This window comes from Meleagris gallopavo, chromosome 11 (genome assembly GCF_905368555.1).
Source record: "Meleagris gallopavo chromosome 11, MGAL_WU_HG_1.1, whole genome shotgun sequence".
Classification (NCBI taxonomy): Eukaryota; Metazoa; Chordata; class Aves; order Galliformes; family Phasianidae; genus Meleagris; species Meleagris gallopavo.
Window position 1 is genome coordinate 725216 of NC_139414.1, and position 22785 is coordinate 748000.

The 22785-nt window shown below is 48.3% G+C and overlaps 2 protein-coding genes across 8 annotated transcripts; both read left to right on the plus strand.

Annotated features, from left to right (window-relative positions):
- Positions 1-1443: 1443 nt before the first annotated feature.
- Positions 1444-12894, plus strand: PARL (presenilin associated rhomboid like). Of its 3 annotated transcripts, XM_085232676.1 has the most exons (10): positions 1444-1569; positions 1642-1840; positions 1901-2041; positions 3692-3740; positions 5487-5582; positions 7131-7280; positions 7703-7773; positions 8917-9018; positions 10503-10600; positions 12591-12894. In XM_085232676.1, exons 1-10 carry the CDS (start codon positions 1523-1525, stop codon positions 12703-12705), a joined length of 1068 nt encoding a protein of 355 aa, XP_085088802.1. In that variant the 5' UTR covers positions 1444-1522; the 3' UTR covers positions 12706-12894. The 3 variants fall into 3 exon arrangements, with proteins under 3 accessions (XP_085088802.1, XP_085088803.1, XP_085088804.1); XM_085232677.1 differs by lacking the exon at positions 7131-7280; XM_085232678.1 differs by lacking the exon at positions 1642-1840 and having other exon boundaries at positions 1446-1569.
- A 1322-nt stretch (positions 12895-14216) lies between these two features.
- On the plus strand, positions 14217-21265 carry MAP6D1 (MAP6 domain containing 1). 5 transcript variants are annotated; one of them, XR_014885425.1, is made up of 4 exons: positions 14217-15124; positions 17445-17562; positions 17641-17833; positions 19419-21265. XR_014885425.1 is itself a non-coding variant. In XM_085232681.1 (3 exons), the coding sequence occupies exons 1-3, from the start codon at positions 14709-14711 to the stop codon at positions 19443-19445; spliced, it is 615 nt and encodes a 204-aa protein (XP_085088807.1). In that variant the 5' UTR covers positions 14221-14708; the 3' UTR covers positions 19446-21265. The 5 variants fall into 5 exon arrangements, 4 of the variants coding, with proteins under 4 accessions (XP_085088806.1, XP_085088807.1, XP_085088808.1 ...); XM_085232681.1 differs by lacking the exon at positions 17641-17833 and having other exon boundaries at positions 14221-15124; positions 19365-21265; XM_085232682.1 differs by lacking the exon at positions 17641-17833 and having other exon boundaries at positions 14221-15124; positions 19368-21265.
- Positions 21266-22785: the final 1520 nt, after the last annotated feature.

Genomic DNA, 22785 nt, shown 5'->3' on the forward strand with positions numbered 1-22785 from the left:
TCCCCCACTCTTAAAATGACAGCCCAGTCCTAATGTGCCTACCAGAGGTAACATAACATCCACAAGCTCCATGCTGGATGCAAGCATTCCTCAATAGTAAAAGGCATATGGGGACCAAAACTAGGTGACATTTCAATTCAATTCATAGAGTCATAGGTTGGCTTGGGTTGGAAGGGATCCCAAGGATCACAGAATCACAGAATGGCCCAATTGGAAGAGAACCTCAAGGATTATGAATCTCCAACCCCCCTGCCACATGCAGGGCAACCAACCTCCCCATTTAATACCAGACCAGGCTGCCCAGGGCCCCATCAAACCTGGCCTTGAACACCTCCAGGGATGGACGGGGCATCCACAGCCTCTCTGAACAGCTGTTCCAGCACCTCACCACTCTCACAGCAAACAACTTCCCCCTGACATCCAACCTAAATCTTCCCTCCCTCAACTTAAAACCATTTCCCCTTGTCCTGCTGTTATCTACCCTTTCAAAGAGTTAACTCCCCTCTTGTTTATAGGCTCCCTTTAGGTACTGAAGGCTGCAGTGAGGTCACCCCGCAGCCTTCTTTTCTCCAGGCTGAACAAGCCCAGCTCCCTCAGTCTGTCTTCATAGAAGAGGTGCTGCAGCCCCCTGATCATCTTTGTGGCTCCTCTGGACCCTCTCCAACAGCTGTGTCTTTCTTGCACTGGAGCTCCAGACCTGCACACAGTACTGCAGGTAGGGCCTCACAAGGGCAGAGCAGAGGGACAATCCCCTCCTGTCCCTGCTGCCACCTCTCACCTGGAGCCCAGGATACCACTGCCCTCCCAGGCTGCAAGGCACACTCTGCTGGTGTGTGCTCAGTTTTTCATCAGCAGGACGCCCAAGTCCTTCTCAGCAGGGCTGCTCTCAAGGAGTTCTTCTCCCAGTCTGTATACATACAAGGGATGACCATGACCCATGTGCAAAACCTTGCACTTTGCTTTGTTGAGCCTCATTAGGTTCACAAGGGCTCACCAGCTGACAAGAAAAATACACGACGAAAGACAACCCCTGGAGGCACGGTGTGTGGCAGTCCTACTGAGTATTTTCTGTGCCTGTTCTTCTCAGGCATGCAAAGAAAACCTCTGCTAGCAGAAGGCCAGGCGTGCTGTGTGGGCACCTGAGGCGGCGGCCCCACGGCTCCCACTGCCAAGCCGCACATGGACTGAACGGGGCTAATAGAGAGCTGTGACAGCCACATGAACAACAGGCTCCTGATAAGGTCTCTGGGGAAAAAAAGGGAAAAAAAAGTAATAAGATACTCTGAATTGCAAAGCTAACACAAACTTTACATTAAAAAAAAAATTATTTTGATTTTGTTACAAATACGGAGCGCTGACGTCACGTGCACAGATCGTAACGCCCGGGCACGCCGGAGGGGCCGCCGCACCCAACATGGCGGCCGGGGCCGACCTTCCCAACGTGGCGGCGGGTAGGGCCGGTGCCACGCCCCCAAGATGGCGGCGGCCGCCCCGGAAGCGCTCGGCGCGGGGAGGCCCCAACATGGCGTGGCGGTGCTGGGCCCGCGCCTGGGACCCGCGGGCGCACGGGTACGGCCGGGAGGGACGGGCGGCGGACGCGGCGGCGGGGCGGTCCGGTGACTGTCCGCTCTCTCTCCGCAGGCTGACGGTGTTGCTGGGGCAGCGGCGGGGCTTCCGGCGGGTGCGGCCGCGGAGCGAGGAGCCCCAGACTCCCGCCGGCAGCGCCGAGGCGCGGCCCGTCCCGCCGCCGCCCCGCCGCAGCCTGTGCCCGCCGCCGCCCGCCCGCGGGGGCCGCCCCTCGCCGCGCCGCCTGGTGAAGCCGCTGCTCTTCGCGGTGGGGGTGAGTGGCGGCCGGGGGAGGGGCCGGGCGCGGGGCCCCGCTTGCTGACCGCTGGCACAGTTCACAGGCACGGCCTTCGGCACGGCGGCCATCTGGCAGTACGAGGCGCTCAAGTCCCGGGTCCAGAGCTACTTCGAGGAGGCGCGGGCCGACTGGCTGGATAAGATTCGGCCGCAGAAGAGGGGGAGCTTCAGGAAGCAGGTGCGGGGCCGCGGTGCGGGGCCGGCAAAGGGAGAAGAGAGCCACGGTAGTAGCTTGTAAATATCTAACGTAGCTACATTCTGCTTCTCCGGCGCTGGAAAAACTACAACAGCTGCCATTCCTAAGCATTCCAGATGTCAACTCCCAAAGATGACAGAGCTGGCTCACGTTCTGAACCTTGAGCATGAGTTATTTAATCTTCTGGCTTCTGAATTGCATTGATATTTTTAATTCTACCCTACAAATATGAGGATTCAGGAGATATTTGTAAGGAAAGCTTACTCTTCCACGTGCATTGCTTTGAATTGGGCTGTAAGCAGCAGCATAAGTAGTGCAATACTCATGCAGTTAGTTGGCATCCCAAAAGTTACCAGCCCCTTTTATTTTCAGCTAGGTGCATTTAAATCTAAAATAACACCAGTATTGCTGAGGTCCCTGCTGTGGCTGGTGGCAGCCCACACCTGCTCACTCATTCTTCTTTCTCTGGGAGGCATGGCTGTGCGCTGGAACAGCAAAGGATCCTGGATAGCATTTGACAGTGCCAGCTTTGCCACATGCACTGTGCACGTTGTGGTGCGCAGTGAAAAGCACCCAATGGACACGATCTGCTCAGCACATACACCTTTGTCTTAAATCATTTCAGCTTTATACTTTTGTTTTCCTTCAAAATCTGGGGAGGAAGACCTGCTGATTAGCTTTCTAGAAGTAAAACAAAACTATCCTATTCATAGGTTTGAATTCCCAACCTCTCTCCTCAGTAGATGAGTTCCACTTTCAAAGATTTGTGTTGTCCCCATAGATTCCGAGGGCATTCTACTTTGTTATAATACTAGAAGTGATGTTAGTCTAGTGTCTTCATAACAGAGGAGTTGGTTGGATGTACCAGTATCATCTGTGTCCTGGGCCAGAGCATTAAACCAAAACCACAATGCTGTAACTCTGGTATCAGATAGAGAATAGTTTAATAGCATTATTGCACCTGTTTCCCAGCCTATAGCTGATTTCTCTGACTATGTACTCATTAATACAGCTGGAAAGTCATTGAGCAGTCAGTTAAATATTTGTCCAAAGTCATTCTGAAAGCACACAAAGGGAAAAGGGGAGGGAATTTGTGTGTGGGCTGACTGAGCTCAAAATAAACTTTTTCAGGGGTTTTAAACTGGAAGGAGGGCTGGGTGAGCTGGACGCAAGGGGGAATGGTATCCACATCTTGTGAGCCACCTCTGCAAAAGCGACCCTGGCACAAAAGTGGAATCTCTGAAAGGTGGGTGGTGTGTTGTTAGAGTGAGGCTTAGGGATGGATTTATGCTAACTTTGGCTCATCTGCTAAAGTAAGCATTATGGAGTAGATCCTTCTTCAGTACAAGCAGAGGTAACCTGTGGAGTTGTACAAAGTGATATTATCCTGTTCTCTTTTTTGAAAAAATTTGTGATCCACCTGTAGATTTGTCAGGAAGGAGGATAGATAACCTAGATTTCCTAGTAAGGAAATGCCAACTTAAATAGCTGAACCAGGAAGAAGTACAGAAATCTGCAACTGATTTACTAGACATCTTTCAAACATACACCTTCCATTCATAGACTTCTGCAACTGTTTTTGAAATTGCAGATGCTCTGCAGCAGCACTGATAAATACCAATTCTGTTTCAGGTTAACAGCTGGTGGAATAACCTGACTGAGGGTCAGCGGACTGTGACAGGTTTGTGTTAGCTTACAAGTATTAGACATTGACAGGAAGAGAAATATGGCAAACAGGTACAGTATGTTGAAACAGATGGCTTTCTTACTGCATTTAGGTTGTTAGGCACCAAGCATGTGTGAACTTACGCTTGCACTTACACTATTTCTGCTACACTTCCTTCTCACAATGTATTTTATGTGCATAAAAATATTGCACCACTGTAAGTAAATTATGAAGTTAGCTAGAATCCTCCCCCACAACACATCTCTGAGGAACTGTGAGAAACAGCAAATACTTTTAGAAGGAGTATGAGCTAATTCTGTGCTTTTCTCTTTCTACATGCAATTCTGTAAGAGTTATCTTAAATATTAGGTAGACATGAGATGCCCCTAAACTGTGGGGCTTTCTCATCCAACTGAAGTTGACTGGAGTTACGTCGTCTGTTAAGTAACATGACTGTTTGCCACCACAGGGAGGAATACTTTGTATTTGTTTTATTATTTCACCAATGGATGGATGTGATAATTCTGTGATAATTTTTTGCTGTTTTACAGATATAGCATTGTAAACAAGCAGCAGCTATGCAGTGTTCCTCCCTTTGGTTGGGATGTGGTTTTGATTGGTTAGGTTAACATTACCTGAAATCCCCAAAGCAGAGGTAATGTTTGGGGAGAAATTGATGCAAATAAAATAGCTGAACCATATCCAGTGTTAGATGTCTTACAGTTTGTATTAACAGGCTGCTAGAAATAGCTTTTAAGTAACACTATGCTGTGTCACTTACTTACATTATAGAGTGCTTTTAATTATTCTTCAATAAGCATGCCAGGTGATGGTTCAGATGGAAGTATGATATTGTGTCTGGGGAATGACGACTCATATTCTGCAGTCTCTAGATCATCTCTCATCACTTAGATAATCTAACATGCTAAATTCTAGCCGGTCAGCCATTTAGATATTTGCTGTAGCAAGATAGGCTTTCTTACTAGAGGAAACACTTTCCTTGTATGCTGCATCGGGGTGTTAGAGAACTATCAACAATTTCAGAACAGTAAAGCCAATGTGCTTCAATAGTAATAGAGAAAGCACTCTAAACAAGAAACAGTAAATTTGCTTCATTATTGTTTTTAATCATTCATGTTCTTAAATAAGATCACAGTAAACATCTATGAAGTAAAAAGCTGTACATTTGCTATCTCACAAAGAGGACTGTACCTTAGCAATACCAAGTCAGCTTTTTATACTTGATGCCTAACCAGTATCATTACAATTCCCTGAAAACCATACTCCCAGGGCTGACTGGGTCCTTTCCCCAGGTGCTCAATCAGTGGGTCAGGCCATGACTCAACAGTTACCATGCAGTATTGATGTGGTTCCTGTAGCCTTCTCTCCGTGCATGGTTGGATGTATCTGTCAGCCAGCTGGAGGTATTTGGGAAGAAGTAGCTAGAGAGGCAAGAAACAGCTGGTTCTTCATTCACTGATTCTACAGCGCAGTGGAGGTGTGCTGAGTGAGTGTCTTCAGTACAGATTTTCTGCATCATTGCATTTGCTAAACTGTATGTTAAAATATGCCAGCTGAAGTTATGTGTTCTGTTTATAAGGTTTGTAATTAGAACTTTCCATATTTCTCACTGCTTTTTCTAAACTTTATAAAGTAAGAAATAGTGAGGGGAGGAATGGTTACTATGAGCATACTCTTGATTACAGTATTACAGCATGTTATATTCATAGTCTGTTTCTATACTGTTTATCTTCTTGCTAGGTATTATAGCTGCAAATGTCTTCATATTCTGCCTATGGAGGCTGCCTGGTATGCGACGGATTATGTTTACATATTTCACCTCAGATCCATCCTCCAGTAAGTAAACACTAATTTGAGTGACTTTTCTGTACTGGTGTGTATCAGGGCCTTTGAACATAGTGTAAAAGCTTGGGATGACACTGTGCTTGCTGGTGATGAAGCTGCAAGTAAGCTCAGTCATGCCCAAACATATCATGTTGTCTGAATTCATCTGATTTTTTATTTTAGTCAAAAATAAACCCCACCATTGGTGCTTTTCTAAGTATTGCAGTGTCAGAATAGTTATCTGATGTCTGGCCTTCTCCTGCATTCAGTGGGCTGAAGTTCTTGCCTTTCTAAAGGTGAAGAGACACTGAAGTTAGTGACACCAAGCCCTACTGCTTCCCTGCACAGAATGCTGATCATCTCAGTATTCATACAGACATTAGTCTGTATGTTATGTACAGTCTCCTGATTTCAAAGCTGGGCTTTGGATAACAAAAACAACCAACCACATAAACTAAACAAATACCCTCAGCTTCCTATATGTGTGAAGTGTTTTGAGCTCAGGAAAAGAAGCTACTAGTATTAAATAACACAGCAATTAGCTTTCTTTTTCACTGTAGAGAAAAGAATTGAAAGTATGAAACAATGTATAATCAATGGATATACAGATGGTGTGTGTGTGTGTGTGTGTGTGTGTGTGGTGTATGGTGTGGTGTGTGTGTGTATGTTTGTGTGTGTCTCCAGGAGCTTAGCTAATATAATTTATATTGAAGTAATGAGAGAAAGTCACTCACCCTATCCTGGGCTTGTGAGATGAACTCCAGTGGAGCAGATCTCCAGAAGAGATCCTTCCCCACTAGCAGTCAGCTCTTACATGACTCTAGGAGAGGTGCAGCCTCTCTCTCCACCCCTTCCTGCAGCACAGCTGAATTGTCTTCACCTGTGCTCCTGTGGCTGACTCACTGCTCACCTCAGGTGATCAATCAGAGGTTCAGGCCGTGATTCAGCAGCCCCATACAAACAAATATGCATTGGGAAAGTAGTTTCTGCTGTCCTCTTTATTTTTACTGAGGTGGAAACTCAGTGAATTCCCTGCATAGTCTCTAGCACCAAAGACAGCTTTAATCCAGATCAGTCAGTCCAAACACTCCGTTTGAAACAGTGTTGATCTTTAAACATGCTGTTTGGCCTTTTTATATTTTCAAGGCTATTGTTGCAGTGAGAAGAGCTGGTACTTCTTACTAATCAATTTCCCTAGCAAAATAATTTCATATAGATGTTCATCTTAAGATACTAATAATCTTTCACTATTATGTGTGTATATATAAGTCTTTCCAAAGCACACAAAAAGTGTTTTAAGATTGAGGTTTTATGTGAAACGTTCCCTAATAGGTACCTAAAGTAGCTGTGCGTATCTCAGGCATATGTTCTGCTGTTCAGAAGGTTTTGGAATTTGAAACTTGTTACATTCGTGGGTTTATTACATAGTTTGTGTTTGAGGATTCAAAGTACAATTAACCTGTAGTGCCTCTTGATAAATTCTTAGTCTGTGTGACATGCATGCTGAAACAAATTAGAACACTAACTTTGTTTTTCATTAATTGTTTCTCTCTTTTGTAGAAGCCCTGTGTTCTCCCATGCTGCTCTCTACGTTTAGTCACTTCTCTCTTTTCCACATGGCAGCAAATATGTATGTTTTATGGAGCTTTTCCAGCAGTGTTGTCTCTCTTCTGGGATGTGAGCAGTTCATTGCAGTGTATCTTTCCGCTGGTAATGTGAAATACATACATTTGCAACATTTTGAAAACATAAATACATATTTGTGCAAGTAAAGTGTGCATGGTTAATAAGTGTGCAGTGACAGATGGCAACTGTGCAGTGCCACACGTTGCTCTGTACTAACTACACTGCTTACTTGCTGTCACACAAAGGGCTGATGGCTGTAATGTATTGGGCTTCTACTGTTCTACTATGAGATACAAGTTTCTCTTTTTTCAGTCATCTTGGTTACCAAACCAAAATACTTGCAGTGTGGACTCATGGGGTTTACCTGGGAAAAGTTGACTGTTCATTCAAGTTCAAAAACAAAACAAAAAGCTACTTTCTTTAGCAAAATTTAGAGAGAACATTGTTGAGCTTTGTGATTCTTGTCAGTGGTGATGTTGTTTCTAATGGGCATTTTTCCTTTCTAGGGGTTATCTCCACTTTTGTCAGTTATGTTGCTAAAATGGCTACGGGGAAGTTTGAACCATCCCTTGGAGCTGTGAGTATCTCAGAATATAAGAGATCTTGTGTACTCTGTGAAGCTATGTGGCATGTTATATTCTTTAATCTGCTTAAAAGAATATATTCTGGATCATGAAAACTAACTAGGAAGGGTTACCAAAGCCCAGGTAACCAGATAGAAGCTTGGATATTCTTCAGTTATTTAAGCTCTCTTGCAGTGACAGCCCAGAACTAACAGTAATCATAGTGGATTGTAAATGAGTACCTGACAGCAGGTCTTGGCACTGAGCAGATAGTCCAGTTCTGTAACTTGTGTTATTACATAGTTGTGTGTCATGATCTTCTCTAATTGAAAAACAATACTTTTGAAAGAGATCATGTATTCAGAATTGGCATGTGCTGCTAGTGCAACCTCTAGGGAGTACAGTGCGGAAAGAGCAGCCGTCCGGGCAGAAGTCTCACCGTTTGAAAGGTATGAGGTGGGCTGAGGAGGTCTGTTCTGTACAGGTGTTTTCAGTAGTGTAGTGTTTTAGAACACTTAATGAGCTATAATGTTGAAGTCAATATGGCCCTTTGTGAGTTTTACACACTTCTCTTATTTTCCTAAATTTTGAAAAACAGACAGAAGTTGGGTTCTTGCTTTCAATGGGAAGGAATAATTTAATGAGCAGTTTCTAAATTAGAATTTTTGTTAGTGCTGTGTGTTTTCCCTTTATCTTGTGAATAAATTATATCTAGAACAATTTCTGTTAGGTTTATTAATCTTAGCTTACTGAAATTGCAATGTTGCATCAGTTTGTGGTATTCACATCTTTTGCTTTGAACATTTCCATGGATACAAAAGCCTGCAGTCAGTTTAGTACAGACCAGAGACCTGTTTCATTGACAAAAGATTTCTTGTTCCTGTCCCTCTGTTACTTTCCTTGCTTTGTTTTCCATTATCTAAGATGTCTGTGTCTGATTAATGTGTGTATACAGATTTCTAGAGTTTCCTGCTGAAAGCACATTAATGTTAGTTGTCTTTAAATAGCCTGATTTTTTTCTCAGATTTGCTGTGGTATTTATGTGGTGTAGCATTTAGAAAAACTAAAATCAAAAGGAAAAAGATTCAGGTGCAGAATTCTTTTTTTCCCACATGTAACATCTCAGCTTACTGCTATGTGTTTTAATGTATTTACAGTCAGGAGCTATAATGACTGTCCTTGCAGCTGTCTGTACAAAGATGCCAGAAGCAAAATTAGCCATCATATTTCTTCCCATGTTCACGTTTACAGCAGGAAACGTAAGTACCTTTGAACCTCAAAGAAAAATATTTTTCCTCTAACTGCCCTTCACCTCAAAGCATCTTCTTCATTCATGTCTCTAAGATGTTAAATTGGCTTTGAAAAAGGCCTAGCAGTCACATACACGTGTGCAGTCAGTTTAGAGTTATCCTAGGTTCCATCCTCCATGGTGAAGGAAGCTAAGAAGGACTCAGGTGTATCTGTTGGAGGGATGTGTGCACACATACTGTTCTGATGTCTTTCTGGTGAGTGGTACTTTGTGTGGCAGCACTTGTTAATAGAGTTAACCTTGTTAACAAGGTTAACTTAACCTAATATCTAGACTCTCTTTTTGGAGAAAAATTCTTCAAGATTGGGAAGGCAGAGTTTCACTTCAAGGGCAATAACACTCCAGTCTAGGAACACCTGCCTCCTTGTTTGGACGCTTCCTGTTGATACTTAAAAGAACACTTTTGGGATTTGAAATTAACTACTGGGGCTTTCCTTCAGTGAAGGACCTTCTTTGATTAAATGCTTTTAGACACAGCCACTGCACCATTTAGGAGAAGGTTTTTGTGTCTGCTTGACTTGCTTGAATCACAGAATCATGGAATAATTTGAGTTGGAAGGGACCTTTTAAAGGCCGTCTAGTCCAACTGCCCTGCAGTGAACAGGGAGAATAAGTTAATCCTCTTTAGTCCACTACTTAAAGTTGTTTTCTTATGTTACTTAGAGCAGTTAAGCTTTGTCATTTCAAGATTTGTGATTGTAATATTTTGTTGAACTCTGTCAGCTGTGTTTGTGTGGTAAATGCAGCCTATGTTTTTCTTGTGCTTCTGTTTGGGTGGATGTGAGTTTTTTTTTTTGTTTTGTTTTTTTTTTGTTTTTTTTTGCATGCTAGTCTTTAATTGCATCTTTCCTGAAAAAGATCACCAGGGTAGAATTGCTGACAGAGCCACAGCCAGCACTGCCATGAGGAAGTTTGCATTACAGCAGTAAAACAAGAACAGCACCAGCTGTTATGGTGTAAACCACAGAACATTTTCAGCCTTTACTAAGAACTTCTACCATTTAATTTCTAAATTGTAAGTGCTCTTGTAGCCTAACTCATGTATATTGTAATAAAATAACAGAGCTGATACAGCAACAAAGCTGCTATTCTAACTTGTCACATGTCATCCAGGAAAGAAATTCTAATTAAAGAACGCATTGTCCTAACATTCATTTTCTTCCTGTTGGTCTCTTGGAATGAGCTGTTATTTGGGAAGACCATGTTCCTCCTCAGCATTATTCCTCACTTCCTCATGACTGTATTTTAAAAGCACAATACAGCTAGCAGCTTACATCCATTCGTAAAACACATTTTTACAGTGATTGCTTTGATATGAAGGTTATGAGATGCTTTTTAATCCAGATCTTTAGTCTCTGCTAGAATATGAAGGTTTGCAGTGGCCATTACGTACTGTGTCTGATCCTGTCTGTTCCATGTTCTCTTCCTTTGCAGGCTTTAAAAGCCATAATTGCATTTGACACTGCAGGGCTTGCTCTGGGCTGGAGATTTTTTGACCATGCTGCACATCTAGGGGGAGCTCTATTCGGAATGTAAGTGTCACATTTAAATCCCTCCTAGGCAGATTTTCACCCCCCCACATACATAGCTTATCTCTGAAGTTTTGGGGATTATTATTATTTATTTTTGTAAGTTGTCTTGAATAGCACTGAAGAGGAGTCAGTGTTATTCTTAGAATGTCTTAAAATTGTGTGGAAAAGTACTGTTCTCAGATTCTTAGAACTGAAGGAAGTTGAGCTGAGCTGTCCTTGGTTGGACGTCCGACTGCCCTGTCGCTGTGAGCTGGGCTGGCTTTCTCTGTCCTGCTCTCCCTGGCACACTGAAGAGTCACAGGGCAGAACAGATTCTCACAAAACATGGTATAACAAATTAAAATGCTTCTGGAGTTGAACAGTTGAGAAAATTCTTGAGTCTGAAATGTTTATTTCTGATTACCAGTTTAGAGTTGAATGAGTATGAACTGAGGCCACATTCTTCAAGCAGCCCCTAGTGCTGTGTTTCAGTGTTGCTGCTTTTGTATTTGTAGCCTAATTGTGAAGAACTACTAGAAGCGAGTTTGTAGCAAACAGTTCTGCATTGTTCCATGTTTGAACCACATTAACTAATGAGTTTTTCCCCTTATTGCACTCACTGTTGTCTTAACATTGCTAGTAGTGTTTTTAAACATAGGCTGAAAGCCTACCTGATGTCTAACGAGACCAGATAAAGAATGAGTTTATAGCTTGTTGTAGAAGTGTGTCCAGTGGGTTTATTCTGCAGCATTCCCTAGGTTATCAGGGAACCCGGGCTCCTGTGGAAATGTGTAGAACATTGTTCCTTCCACTTTCCCTGAGGTCAGAGAGCACAGTGATTACTAAATGTTTGTTCTCACAGTGTGTCTGAAAGCTATAGTCTGGTTGGAGGGTGCTTAGTTTGGTCTGCAGGCAGGTTTGCCTTTGCTGCTGCTTGGCGGAAAGTTTCACCCTGCACAGCCTGCTTTCCTTCCCTTCTCAGTTTCTCATAGTAATACAGATTCATTTACTGAATGGTTGGCTGTCCAGCTTTTTGGCTTGCCTGGGTGGCACTGAGCGAAGAGGAACTGCCTTGGGCTGCGTATAAGCAGGTCACTCCAAAAGTAATGCCTCCTCTTCATTTCCATGGAAACTACAACAGATACAAAGCACAGTAATGCTGTTTGATGGAGCAGATTCTCAGCTACAAAACACTATTTTTCATATTCCTCTCTGGTAAGGGAAGGTCTTAGAAGAGTCTGGTAAAGAGATGTGATCAGATTTTTCTTTGAGATGAATATCTGTTGCAACTCTGTACATTGCATTTGAAAATTTGCAGGTAATGTATTTATGTCAGCTAAAAATGCAGTCACAAATATACCAAAAATTCGATGCTTTTTTCAGAGTAGCAGTTGCACTCAAGTTTTACAAGCATCTTTCCTTCTCTCTTATGTATACATTCTATTCAGTGATTATTTTGTTATGTGGTTCAACCTCTCCCCCATCCTATCCTCCATAACCTCCCTTGTGTAATCACTTATACAAAACCACATAAGTATCCGCATGAGTATAAATCAATCCAGAGCACTCCAGCAGATCAGTTATTTATTTCATTGAAGAAAAAGCTATTTGAATGGAGTGTGAGCAGTTATAATGGGGGAGTTTGCATTGTGCTTATGTACAAGAATACCTTTTACTTAGTGTTTACGGAGGATTAACACAAGTAACTTTACATTTAAGTGTTACATGAAAGTAGTTTTTTGTATCTCTTTAAATTATGTCACTAAGGCTTGAAATTAAAGGCATGAAAGGCATTCATGCTGAAGACTGTGATACACAAGAACGTTAGGAAGTTTTCTTGGAGTTAAGAGGACAAGTGGCTTAGCTAACATTGCCACCTTCCAAAAATGCTACTTCTGCCTTGGTTTATCTTGTCTGCTATTGCAAGCAGTTACTTGCCTTTAGCAGTAGGTCTGTTCCTCGGCTGCAGAGAGAAGTTGCAATTAGTTCTGACTGGCATTTTCCTTCTCAGGTGGTACGTGACTTACGGCCATGAGCTCATATGGAAGAACAGAGAGCCGCTGGTGAAAGCTTGGCACGAAATGAGGACAAGGAATGCAGGAAAAGGAGGTGGAAGATCTAACTGACCCTAATCCCACTGTGCAACTGCCGTACTGAAGGCATGAGATTGATCTGGGAGGGTTTTTTGCTACTCCACATTAGAAACCTCAGCTTCTTAGAGGCCTGACATTAACTTCAGTTATAGAAATGCCTATCACTAGAAAAGGACCTCTGACAAAGGTGGAACAATAAAGTTTTTTACCCTATTTCTCTGAGCCAGCATTCTGTCTTACTTTTTTTTAAGGAGCAATGAAAAAGCCATAAAGTGGATGAAAGTTCTGCCAAAAAGAATTCTGATGTTTGTACAGTTGGTTAATACTTGGGAAGATAAATGTTTGCAAATCTGAGGGATCTTCCCTGACAGATCATCCCCTGGTGCCCATTGCTGGCTGTTTTTCTAGAAGGTGTGGGTTAGATGCGGCATGGCAGGACTTGGACTTCCATGTGCTTTATTGCTGAACTTCCATTGCTGAAATATTGCCTGCTGAGTGGGAAAGCCAGCGGTCTCCTCTGGGCTGAACCTGAAGTCGTTGAAACAATACTGAATGGTTTGTACAGATAGCCAAGGCCTCCATGCTGGTTTATTCCTCGGCTCATTCAGCTTGTCTTAATTTGTCTGCTTCCAAGATGCTGCTGTATATTGTTAGACTTTACTGACAGGATCTTTTATCTGTTTCATAATTACGTACAGTGGAAAAATGACTTACAGTATGGTTTTAGATATTTCACTGCTTTTCCTCTGTTTTAAGTCTTGCTCGTTTTCTGTAAGAACTTTGGAGGAGTAATATTTGATTCAGAATCTGCTGTTAAGCTTCAGCAAAAATGGAGGAGCACAAGATCAGTACAGCTGTAAGCAGAAGCAGCTGCCTGAGGAGAATGGTTTGTGGGCAATGTTCCGCAGATACAAATGAAAGCAAAAATTGGATTTTGGGTATGTTTGCAAGGGGCGAAAGCCCACTCGGATAGGAGCAGGTGGGGGCTGAGCTTTCCCCAGGCTGCACCATCCTTCCAGGTGTGCTGATGCACACTGCATCTCCGACTGCAAGCCAGTCTACAAAACCAGACTACAAAATCTTTTTGTACATTACAACACTCTTGCATGGATAAACACTGCTAAACAGGAGTGAGCGAGCTCTGATCTTTCGCTTCTCCCTCCTGTGTACCTCCCTCTGACACTGAGGACTGAGCACGCTGCTTTGCAGGCTGTGAGCCGGCACAGCTCGGTGCTCAGCGCCGGCAGCAGCAGATGGCACCGGGCGGGCGGTGCGGGAGGGCGCAGCGCAGAAGCCGCGGCTCGCGATGCCGCCGTTCCCCTTTTAGAGGCTGTTCAGCGTCTGGGTTCGCTGTGCTTGTGGTGCGGGAGCACGTAGCGCTTGCGGGACGCTACAGAAGCGCTCCGACTGCCGAGCAGCGAGTTTGGTGTCATTTTGCACCTGAGCCTTTACGCGGCGTCGTCCGCCAGAGCCCGGCAGCCTTCTCTGCTCCGCAGCGTTCAGAGTGCGAGGGGAAGGTGGGTGCTGGAGAGTGCGGTGGGGCACCCGGCACGGGATGGCGGGGCACGGGAACGGGGCAGTAAGCAGCGGGCGGGCAGGAGGGGAGAGGCCCACGGTGCGGGGAAGGCTTTCTTCCCTCCTCTTCAAAGAGCTCGTTGTTGCGATGAGAAACGCAACGCGGTAATCGCGCAGCTGCTTGGCAGAGACAGCGGGCAGCGTTTGTGCGGGGGGAAAAACAAGAGCATCGAGTCACGGCTCAGCGTGAAAAGCCGCAATTGTTCGCCTTCCGCGCAGCGCAGGCAGGCTGCGGGGCGGCGCGGTGCCGGGGCAGCTCCGCGCGGGGCGGGAGGGGGAGCTGGGCAGCAGCGCGTCCCGCCGCACCGCCCGCCCCTCCGGCCGTCCCGCCGCTGCCCCGAGCTCCGCACAAACCCCCCCCCGGCCCGGCACCCCCGGGGTCACGTGTGCGGCCGCGATCCCGGCGCGGGGGCGGCGGAGCGGGGAGGGGGCGGCGGGAGGAGGGGCGGCCGCGGGCGGCCATGGCCTGGCCGTGCATAAGCCGCGTGTGCTGCCTGGCGCGCTTCTGGAGCCAGCTGGACAGGTCGGACCTGGCCGTGCCGCTCACCATCCGCAACTACTCGGACATCGAGGAGCAGGAGGACGCGCCCGCCCCGCCGTCGCCGCCGCGTCCGCCCGCCGCCGCTCCCCGCCCGCGGCCCGGCCCCGCGCGCGGCTCCCCGCCGGAGCCCTTCGCGGCCGAGACGCAGTACCGCCGGGACTTCCGTGCCTGGCCCCTCCCGCGCCGCGCCGCCCGCCCCTGGGTCAGCGCCGGCAGCGGCGGCCACCGAGCGACGGCGCCTCCGCCCGCCCCGACCCGCGCTGTCCGTGCCCTGCCCGGCATCGGCCGCCCGGAGCGGCGCCCGCGGGCGGACGGCGGCCCCACCACGTCCTACAGGTACGGCACGCGGGGGCGGCGGGGCGGAGCGCGGGCACTGCGGGCGGGCACCGCGCCGGGGAAGCGGCCGTGGCGATGCCCTCGGAGCTGCCGGAGCCCTGGGCGGCCTCTCCGCGGCGGTCGGGCCGGGGCCGCGCCGCGCTCTCGGAGGGGAGCGGGGAGAAATCGCTCCGCACCGCCCGTAGGTCGTTGGTGTTGGTTGGCTGCGGTGCGGCCGGGCTCCGCCGGGTTCCCCCTTCGTGGCAGAAGCGGGATCCTGCGGGAGGGGGAAGCTGTGGTGGGGCGCGCGGGTACGGCGGTGAAGCCCTGTGGCGTTCGGGCGGCGTCGATGCGTCGGTGAGACTTCGCTCTGCGAGTCCTGCTGCAGCTTGCTCTGCGCTCCTTGTCCGGAACGGGAGGAAGCTGAGCCGCAAACACACCTGTGTGTTTCCCTTATGCGGTGCGGTCATCGGGCTAACCCATCGCATCAACCCATCGTGCCCATCGCACCGACCCATCGTGCTGATCCGTTGGGTTGACCCACCGGGCTTACAGGGCATTTAGCAGAAGGCAAACACCCTGATAACCTTTCCTGGGACGTTTGTGGGAGTCTTCCCAGAGCCAAAAGAAAGGTAAAAGTGGATATTTTTAATTATGAACGAGGAAATCTACCCGAAGGGTGGAAGGACAGCGTAGCAGCCTGCTCTCCAGAGCATTCCGTGCGACCCCAGCTTTTCGCATGGAGCTCTACAGGCTCGAGATGAGTCAGTGCTCTGCAAGGGGAGCTGGGGCACACAGGATAGGCAGAGGGATGGGGCTGCACAGTGCGATGTGCTCCCACTGTGAAGAACTGTGGGCACCCCTGCAGAGCTTCGTCCCTCATCCAGCAAGATATTGAAACACAGCCCAAATAACAGAAGTAAAGCGCTTCTAGCCAAGGCTCAGTGTTCTTTTTATGCCCTTAAGTATCTTGCTGCCTGGGAAAGTTAGTCCTGCAGACCCTGGTCTGCCATGCTGTTTGGGGAGTGCAGGGGCTGGGCTGGGTGCTGGGCTGGGCTGGCTGTAGGACTCGCTGTAGGGCTGGGTGCTGGGCTGACTACACACTGCAGGCCCCAGTCAGGAGAATGAGGCAGAGCCATGTGAGGACAGCATGCGGTGGGGAGAGGCTGTGCTAGCATGGGCTGCTGCATTAAGTGAGGAGGAACCCAAACCTACATTTGAGGAAAAAGGGAAGGAAGGGAAGATGGGAGAACCACCTCCCTGAGCCACCTTTTCCTGAGGCATGAGCACTGCCTGACATCACTATGGCGATGGCTGAGACAGAAGCAGCCACATCTTCAGCTTTCCTCCTCCTCACTCCCACATGCGGGTCGTACCCTCCGGCTCCATCTCTCCCACCCCCTCTCTTCCTTTCCCACTCCCATCCCAGCTCTCATCCGGCAGGATCCCACAGCTCATTGCCTTGCTGGCAGGGATCCCGGGCTGCACACACGGCTTTGAGTCTGACGGGGGAAAAGGTGAGAAATGTTCAGAAGTGCTGCTGAGCTTTCCCTGGTGTCAGCAGATGAGTGCAGTGGAGGAGGAAAGGCCAGCTCATGGAGCTACCTCTGCTCTGCTAACTGAGCTGTCTCCTCTGTTTCTTAAAAAGGAGTGGGACCATAATGTGGTCACTCAGACCTCCACTGGTTACTAACTGGGCAAATAAACCATGCCATAAAGACGAGGTACTGAAATGCCGACTGCGATGGAAGAGTGCTGTAAGTGCTGGGCTGCAGGGCATGGAGGCAGGCCAGCACAGAGTGAAGGGCTTCACAGCACACACTGTCTCTCTGCAATGCCCAGCGTGGCAGGACTCACCCTGCTGCTGCTGCTCAGAGCATCCCAGGTGTGCTGCCAGGTGCTGCTTGCAGAAAGGCTGTGCTCCCAGGGCACTGGTTGGCCCGGAGCACCTGCTGCAGAGATGCTAACTTCATCTTCTAGCAATAATTTAGTTGATTTGCTGCTCTGTCCCCAGGTGAGGTGCACCCCGGGCTGCACTGCACAGCTATGAATTAGCCGAGGGGCAGCACTGTGAGGCTGGAACTGTGCTTAGGAATGAAGCGTAGGCCAGGCAGTGAGCCAGGAATAACAGAGAAGTCAGGGCAGCCCATCAGCCCCGCGCATCTCTGGGCTTTTTGAGCTTCAGGCCTCTAGGCTCCATTCTTTTATTCCTGGTTTAGATAAGCTCAGCACTGTGAGCAATATCTAATCTGCCTTCTGGGTTTGCAGCCGCTCTGAGCTGAGGCAGTCAATGAATCTGTTGTGTTTTATGGGCTCTTTTGTCTCAACCATCTTGTTTCAGGCAAGAGTATCGCCCTTGGACTGGAGCAAAACCATCCAAGCCCATAAAGACAAAGCAAGGCTTCATTATCCCAGATGACCATTTTGTTCAGGAGACAAGTTACAAGGCAGACTATAAGGTAATTAACACGTTTTTAATCCCAAAGTCAGTGTGGGTAAAGCCCAAAAATGCACATCTGGAATGTCTCATCTGTTAGGGGAGTGAGGTGTGCAGAATAAAGCCGTGCCCCACTGCTGGGTGCCCAGCCCTGGCTTCCAGAGGGACAGCCTGCAGCCCGCCCGCACCCAGCCTGAGAGCGAGGCGTGCATAAAGCAAATCTTTGCCTTGGAGAACGCGAGGAAGAAATGTTTAATCAGCAGATGGCAAAGTACGGCCTCCGCAGAGGATGGGTATGTGCAGCGATACCCACGGAAAGTGGGACACTTACCTCAGGCAAAAGAGAGCATTTGCAAACCTCACCGATGCTTCCCCTGTGCTCTGAGCAGCGTGGGCTGAGGGGGTGTTGGCAGCAGGGGCTGCAGGGGCACTGCCTCTGGAGGAGCACCTCTGTGCTGTGCTGCAGTGTGATATTGTGCATCAGGCAGCTGTAAGACAGCCAGCAGAGCTGCCCTGCCATCCCCGCTGGTCACAAACAGAGAAGGACTGGTGGGAGATGTGGAGGCTGGCAGCTGTCCTGGGCAGAGCTGCCATGAAATGGCAGTTCTCTATTCTTGGTGAAGTCAGGAGAGGGGCAGCAAAACATGTTTTAGTGGGAGATACTGGTGGTGGGTGGATGGTGGGAGTAGATGATCGTGGAGGTCTTTTCCAACCTTGGTGATTCTGTGATTCTAAGGCATGCAGCCCTCCTGTGCTTGCAGCCTACCGACAGGATCCCAAAGATGGGGTCCCAGAGGAACCCCACAGTCTCTACCACTTCTTAAGGAAGAGAGAGTGAAAAGTGAAATCCCAGACGGAAACACATGTCACCTAGGGCACTGTGCTACAGGCTGTGTAAAGACCCCACGTGCTGGAGCTGGAGATCCTCACAGCATCTTGGGCACAGGCAGCTAAGGAGGGGCATACAAAATTGAGTAGGTGACAAGGAACCACCATTTCTGATAGGAGTGAGACAGTGAGACTCCCCTTGGTTTACTCTTGGCCTTTTGGACTTCCCCTCTTGCCTGAAGCCCATGGCTTTGCCGACCAGGTTGGCTTTGCTGTCAAGCTGCCTGCAGGACTCGGAGCGCTGGCTGCCCTGCTGCTGAGCGGAGGACAGGTTGGCTGGGATGCCGCTTCTGTTCCTTAGCACGTCAGATGCATCCCCGGAGGAATGGAAAACGCAAAGCAGCTCAACAACAACAAACAGATCAATGGCTTTTTCCCCGTGGCCTCATCATTTTTGGCAGGATGGTGCTGTCAGAATCCTCAGCAGCCAGCAGGGTTTTCATTCTTTATGGGCAGATACCCCCAGTCCTGGGCTGAGCACGCAGCTCCTGTCTCAAATCTTTTGGGTTCTAATGCAGACACAGAGCACCCACCTGTTCTTCATTCTTAATACAACAGGTGCACCCACTAGGGTGAAATTTTGACTCCAGAGACACAAGAGTTTTGATCACTTCCATTATCTCTGCACGCTTCCAGAGCCGAAGTGCTCATACCCCACGAGGGTCCTTGCAGGTCTATAGCTGGCACAGCCAGCATTTGTAGGGCTCTGTTTTTGGGCACTGAGAGCCCTGGCAGCCTTCTCCCAAGAGCTGACATCCAGACGTGCTGCTCAGCTCCTTGCCTCCATCCAGCACCGGTCCTGCAGTGGCACGGCATGGTGTTTGCCTGTGGGCATCTGTGGGGAGGGGGCAGAGGTGGGCAGGATGCTCAGAGCCCCCGAGCTGTGCGGAAAACTGCACCCTGCATTGCTCTAATGCTGCTCTCCTCTCATCTCAGCAGATCCCAGAGGTGAAGACCAGGTTCTCCCCCAATCCTTCTGCTGTTTTCCAGGCGCCGTCGCGGATCCTCAACGTGTGACGCAGGGCCTTCCTCGCACCGGGCAGCGGCACGGCGCTGCTTCCGACTGGATGCGTCACTATGCAATTTGCACGAGGAGCGCTGGGATCAGAGAACCGACGTCAGCAGGAGCGGCTCCAGCGATCGGGGATGGGCACTGTCCTTCTGTGAGTGCGCAGATTGTAAAGCGCTCCATTCAGAGCCGGCAAAGCACGCGGCAAGGCGTGACCCGGTTCCTTAGGGAGCGGGTTCCTCGCCGTGCCAGCCGGCGGCACGATGGGAGGCTGACGGGGCAGCACAGCCAGCAAGGCGTGCAGCAACCCTCTGCTCTGCTGTGTGCAGCGGGAGGGAGAAGTCACAAACAGGAGCAAGAACTAAAACCAAACCCCAGAGCAGCGCGGGGCAGGGAGCACCTGCCTGACTTCTCAGCTCGTGGAGCTGCCTCCTGCACACACCTCGGCACCGGACCCCAGCACAAGGAGGGCTGTTCTGAACCCCCGGGGTTGCTGGAACCGCTGGCAGCTCCGCACTGCTGTGCTGGGGGGCTGTGTGTGCAGGGCAGCTGTGTGTGCAGGGCAGTGAGCGCACTGAGCTTCGGTGGGTGTAGAATACTTGTGGGGTGGATGTAAATATTGCACCTGGATTTTACCTAAAGCAGTTTGTGATCCTTTAAGGAAGAGGACGTGCTTCTACTTTTAATAAATGTTAACTCTTTGCATATGCAAGGTAGAAAGTTTTGCCTTGAAATGCCTACGTTTCTGCCTGCCTATTGGTGATGTTAATCTTAGTGCTAGGAGCAACCAGAAGTGAATGTTACTTAGAAACTCTTCTTAAAGAAAAATGTTAGCATAGAATGTATGACATCCCTCATTGCTAAGATAGGCCGTTTTCAGTGGCATTACTCTAAAGCTCATTTTTTTAGGTCAGTGTGGATCTAGCTTTTGCTGAGATATTGGAGGTGTGTTTTAAGAAACCATCCTTTTTAGCCTCTGTTCATCCAGACCCCCATGGTTTTAGTTGCTATCTCAGAGACTTACTGCAATATGACGAGTCTGCTCCTTAGTTCCTGTTTTTACCGATTATTTTGGAAAAAAGGATGCAAAACTTTTCCTTTCTACATTCAAAAGATACCAATACGTTGGCTAAAATGAAAGGCAACGCCTCAGACAGAATGATGAGAAAGGCATTAATCTGTGAGCACACGGGCTCATTACAGGGATTCTCTCTTCACGTTCCCCCAGCTGAGGCCAATGGCAGATTTAATGAGGTCTGAGGACTCTGCAAACATGCAACAGGTGCTGGTAACTGATAAGAAGAGCACTGGAAGCATTAGAGTGTGGATGTTACACAGGATTCATGCAGAAAGCATCTTCTCAGTGCATTAGGTGAGAATCTGGCTTTCCTGGCAGCAGTGAAAGTGAAGAGGTTGGTGTTGGCCTCTAGCCCTTGTTTTTGGGCCTCAGGATGTACAGTAACAGCAGTGCTTGCCGAAACCATTTTTCAGGAGGCTCATTTTTTCAAGAAATTGCACTCAAAGCATTCAAACTCAGCTAAAGGTTTTGCATGGCACGTTTCTAAGAAGAAGTGAATCTGCTCGATTAATCTCTTTGTAACGTTTTCAACTGTTTTGTTGTTTTGTTCAGTTTTGGTTCATTTCAATCTTGGATTTTATTATCAGAAAAAGTAAAAAAAAAAAAAAAAAAAAAATTGCCTATCCCATCTATCTTGTTAATTCACCTATTTCTAAAAACATCAACCTGGTTGTAAACCAGAATATAATGAGCTTGTATTTTATCAAAGGGACTGGATTTAATTTAATAAATTAAGACATATTTTGGCTACTGGCTCCTTCCTAATGCTTCTTTACACTGTAAGACATGAGCACTCAGCCTCCGCAGGATAGTGTGGCCCTGCATCCCCCACCTGCAGCACTTCCATGGCCCTTGGCACCTCCCAGCACCCCTCTCACACTGCTGTTTGCCTTCCCAGCTGCTCTGGGTTCATATTCACATCCAGCAAAGTTTTTCAACTCTGAGTTACACTTCAGGCAATGGTTGGTTATCTGATGCATGGAGAGATGTTCTTTAAAAGAGAAGTTTTATACCTGGAGCTCTGTAACTTACCACCTCCGGACCGTGGTTTCTGGTTTCATGCTGCTGTGCAGGGACAGCTGCTGTGAGGTCAGAACTCCTGCATGGCTGTGTGCTGGGGTGAAGCTCTACTATACCCCATGCCTCAGAACAACACTCATTGCCTGAGCTTGGAAAGGTCCCAGGCAGCACACTAATGACTGGTCTGTGTTTAACACAGAACAGCTTAGGTTGGAGGACCTCAAATATCATCCAGTTCCATCCCCCACTACTCCCCCCCCCAGCTCAGGCTGCCCAGGGTCCCACCCAGCCTGGCCCTGAGCTCCTCAAGGTATGGGGCACCCACAGCTCTGGGCAGCAGTGCCAGCAGCACCTTGCCCACTCGGAATAAAAAATGTCTTCCTAACACCCAACCTAAATTTCCCCCCTTTTAGTTTAAAGCCATCGCCCCTTGTCCTGTCACTATCAGCCTCTGAAAAGAAAGTGAGTTCCTCTCCTGGTTATAAGCTCCTTTTAAACACGGGAAGGCTGCAATGAGGTCTCCCCAGAGCCTTCTCTTCTCCAAGCTGAACAAGCACAGCTCCCTCAGCCTTTCTTCATAGGAGAGGTGCTCCAGCCCTCAGAGCACCTTAGTGCTCAGCAGGCCCTCCTCTGGTCCCACTCCACATTTCCTTTTATAAAACTGCATTTCTCTTTACACAAATTTCTTGGAAGCTGCAAGCTTCCTACCTCTGCCTTATTCATCCTGACTTGCCCTTTTCTGGCCCTCAGAGCACCATTCAATGCGGAGGAGCAGCCCGGTGCACGGCAGAAGGCCGCAGCTGTTCAGGCCAGAGCTGCGCTCAATGCAGTCAGCACAGTGCAGTCAGCACAGCGCAGCCTCTCGCAGCACCAGGGCAGCACGCAGGGACCATGAGTGCAAAGGACTTCACCTCCGTAGGCAGATGGCCCAGTGTCTCCCAGGCACGCATTCCAGCTCAGCCCGATGCTTCCAGGCCCTTGCTAACAGGGAAGGAGCAGAGCAGGACACAGATATGCCCACGGATTGGAGCCAGCTGGCAGCCATCGGCAGAGGCCCTTCTTGCCAGAAGGGATGGCTAATAAGGGAGCATAGGGAAAGCAGGAGAAGCGCGTGTCAGTGGGTAGAGCTCAACCATCATCATCACATTTCCACCACCTCCACAAGGCTGCCCTTTTGCTGCAGATATGTTTATGAACATGAGGGCAGGGCATTACAAAACCCCTTATTCTGTGGGCTCGGAGCAACTTAC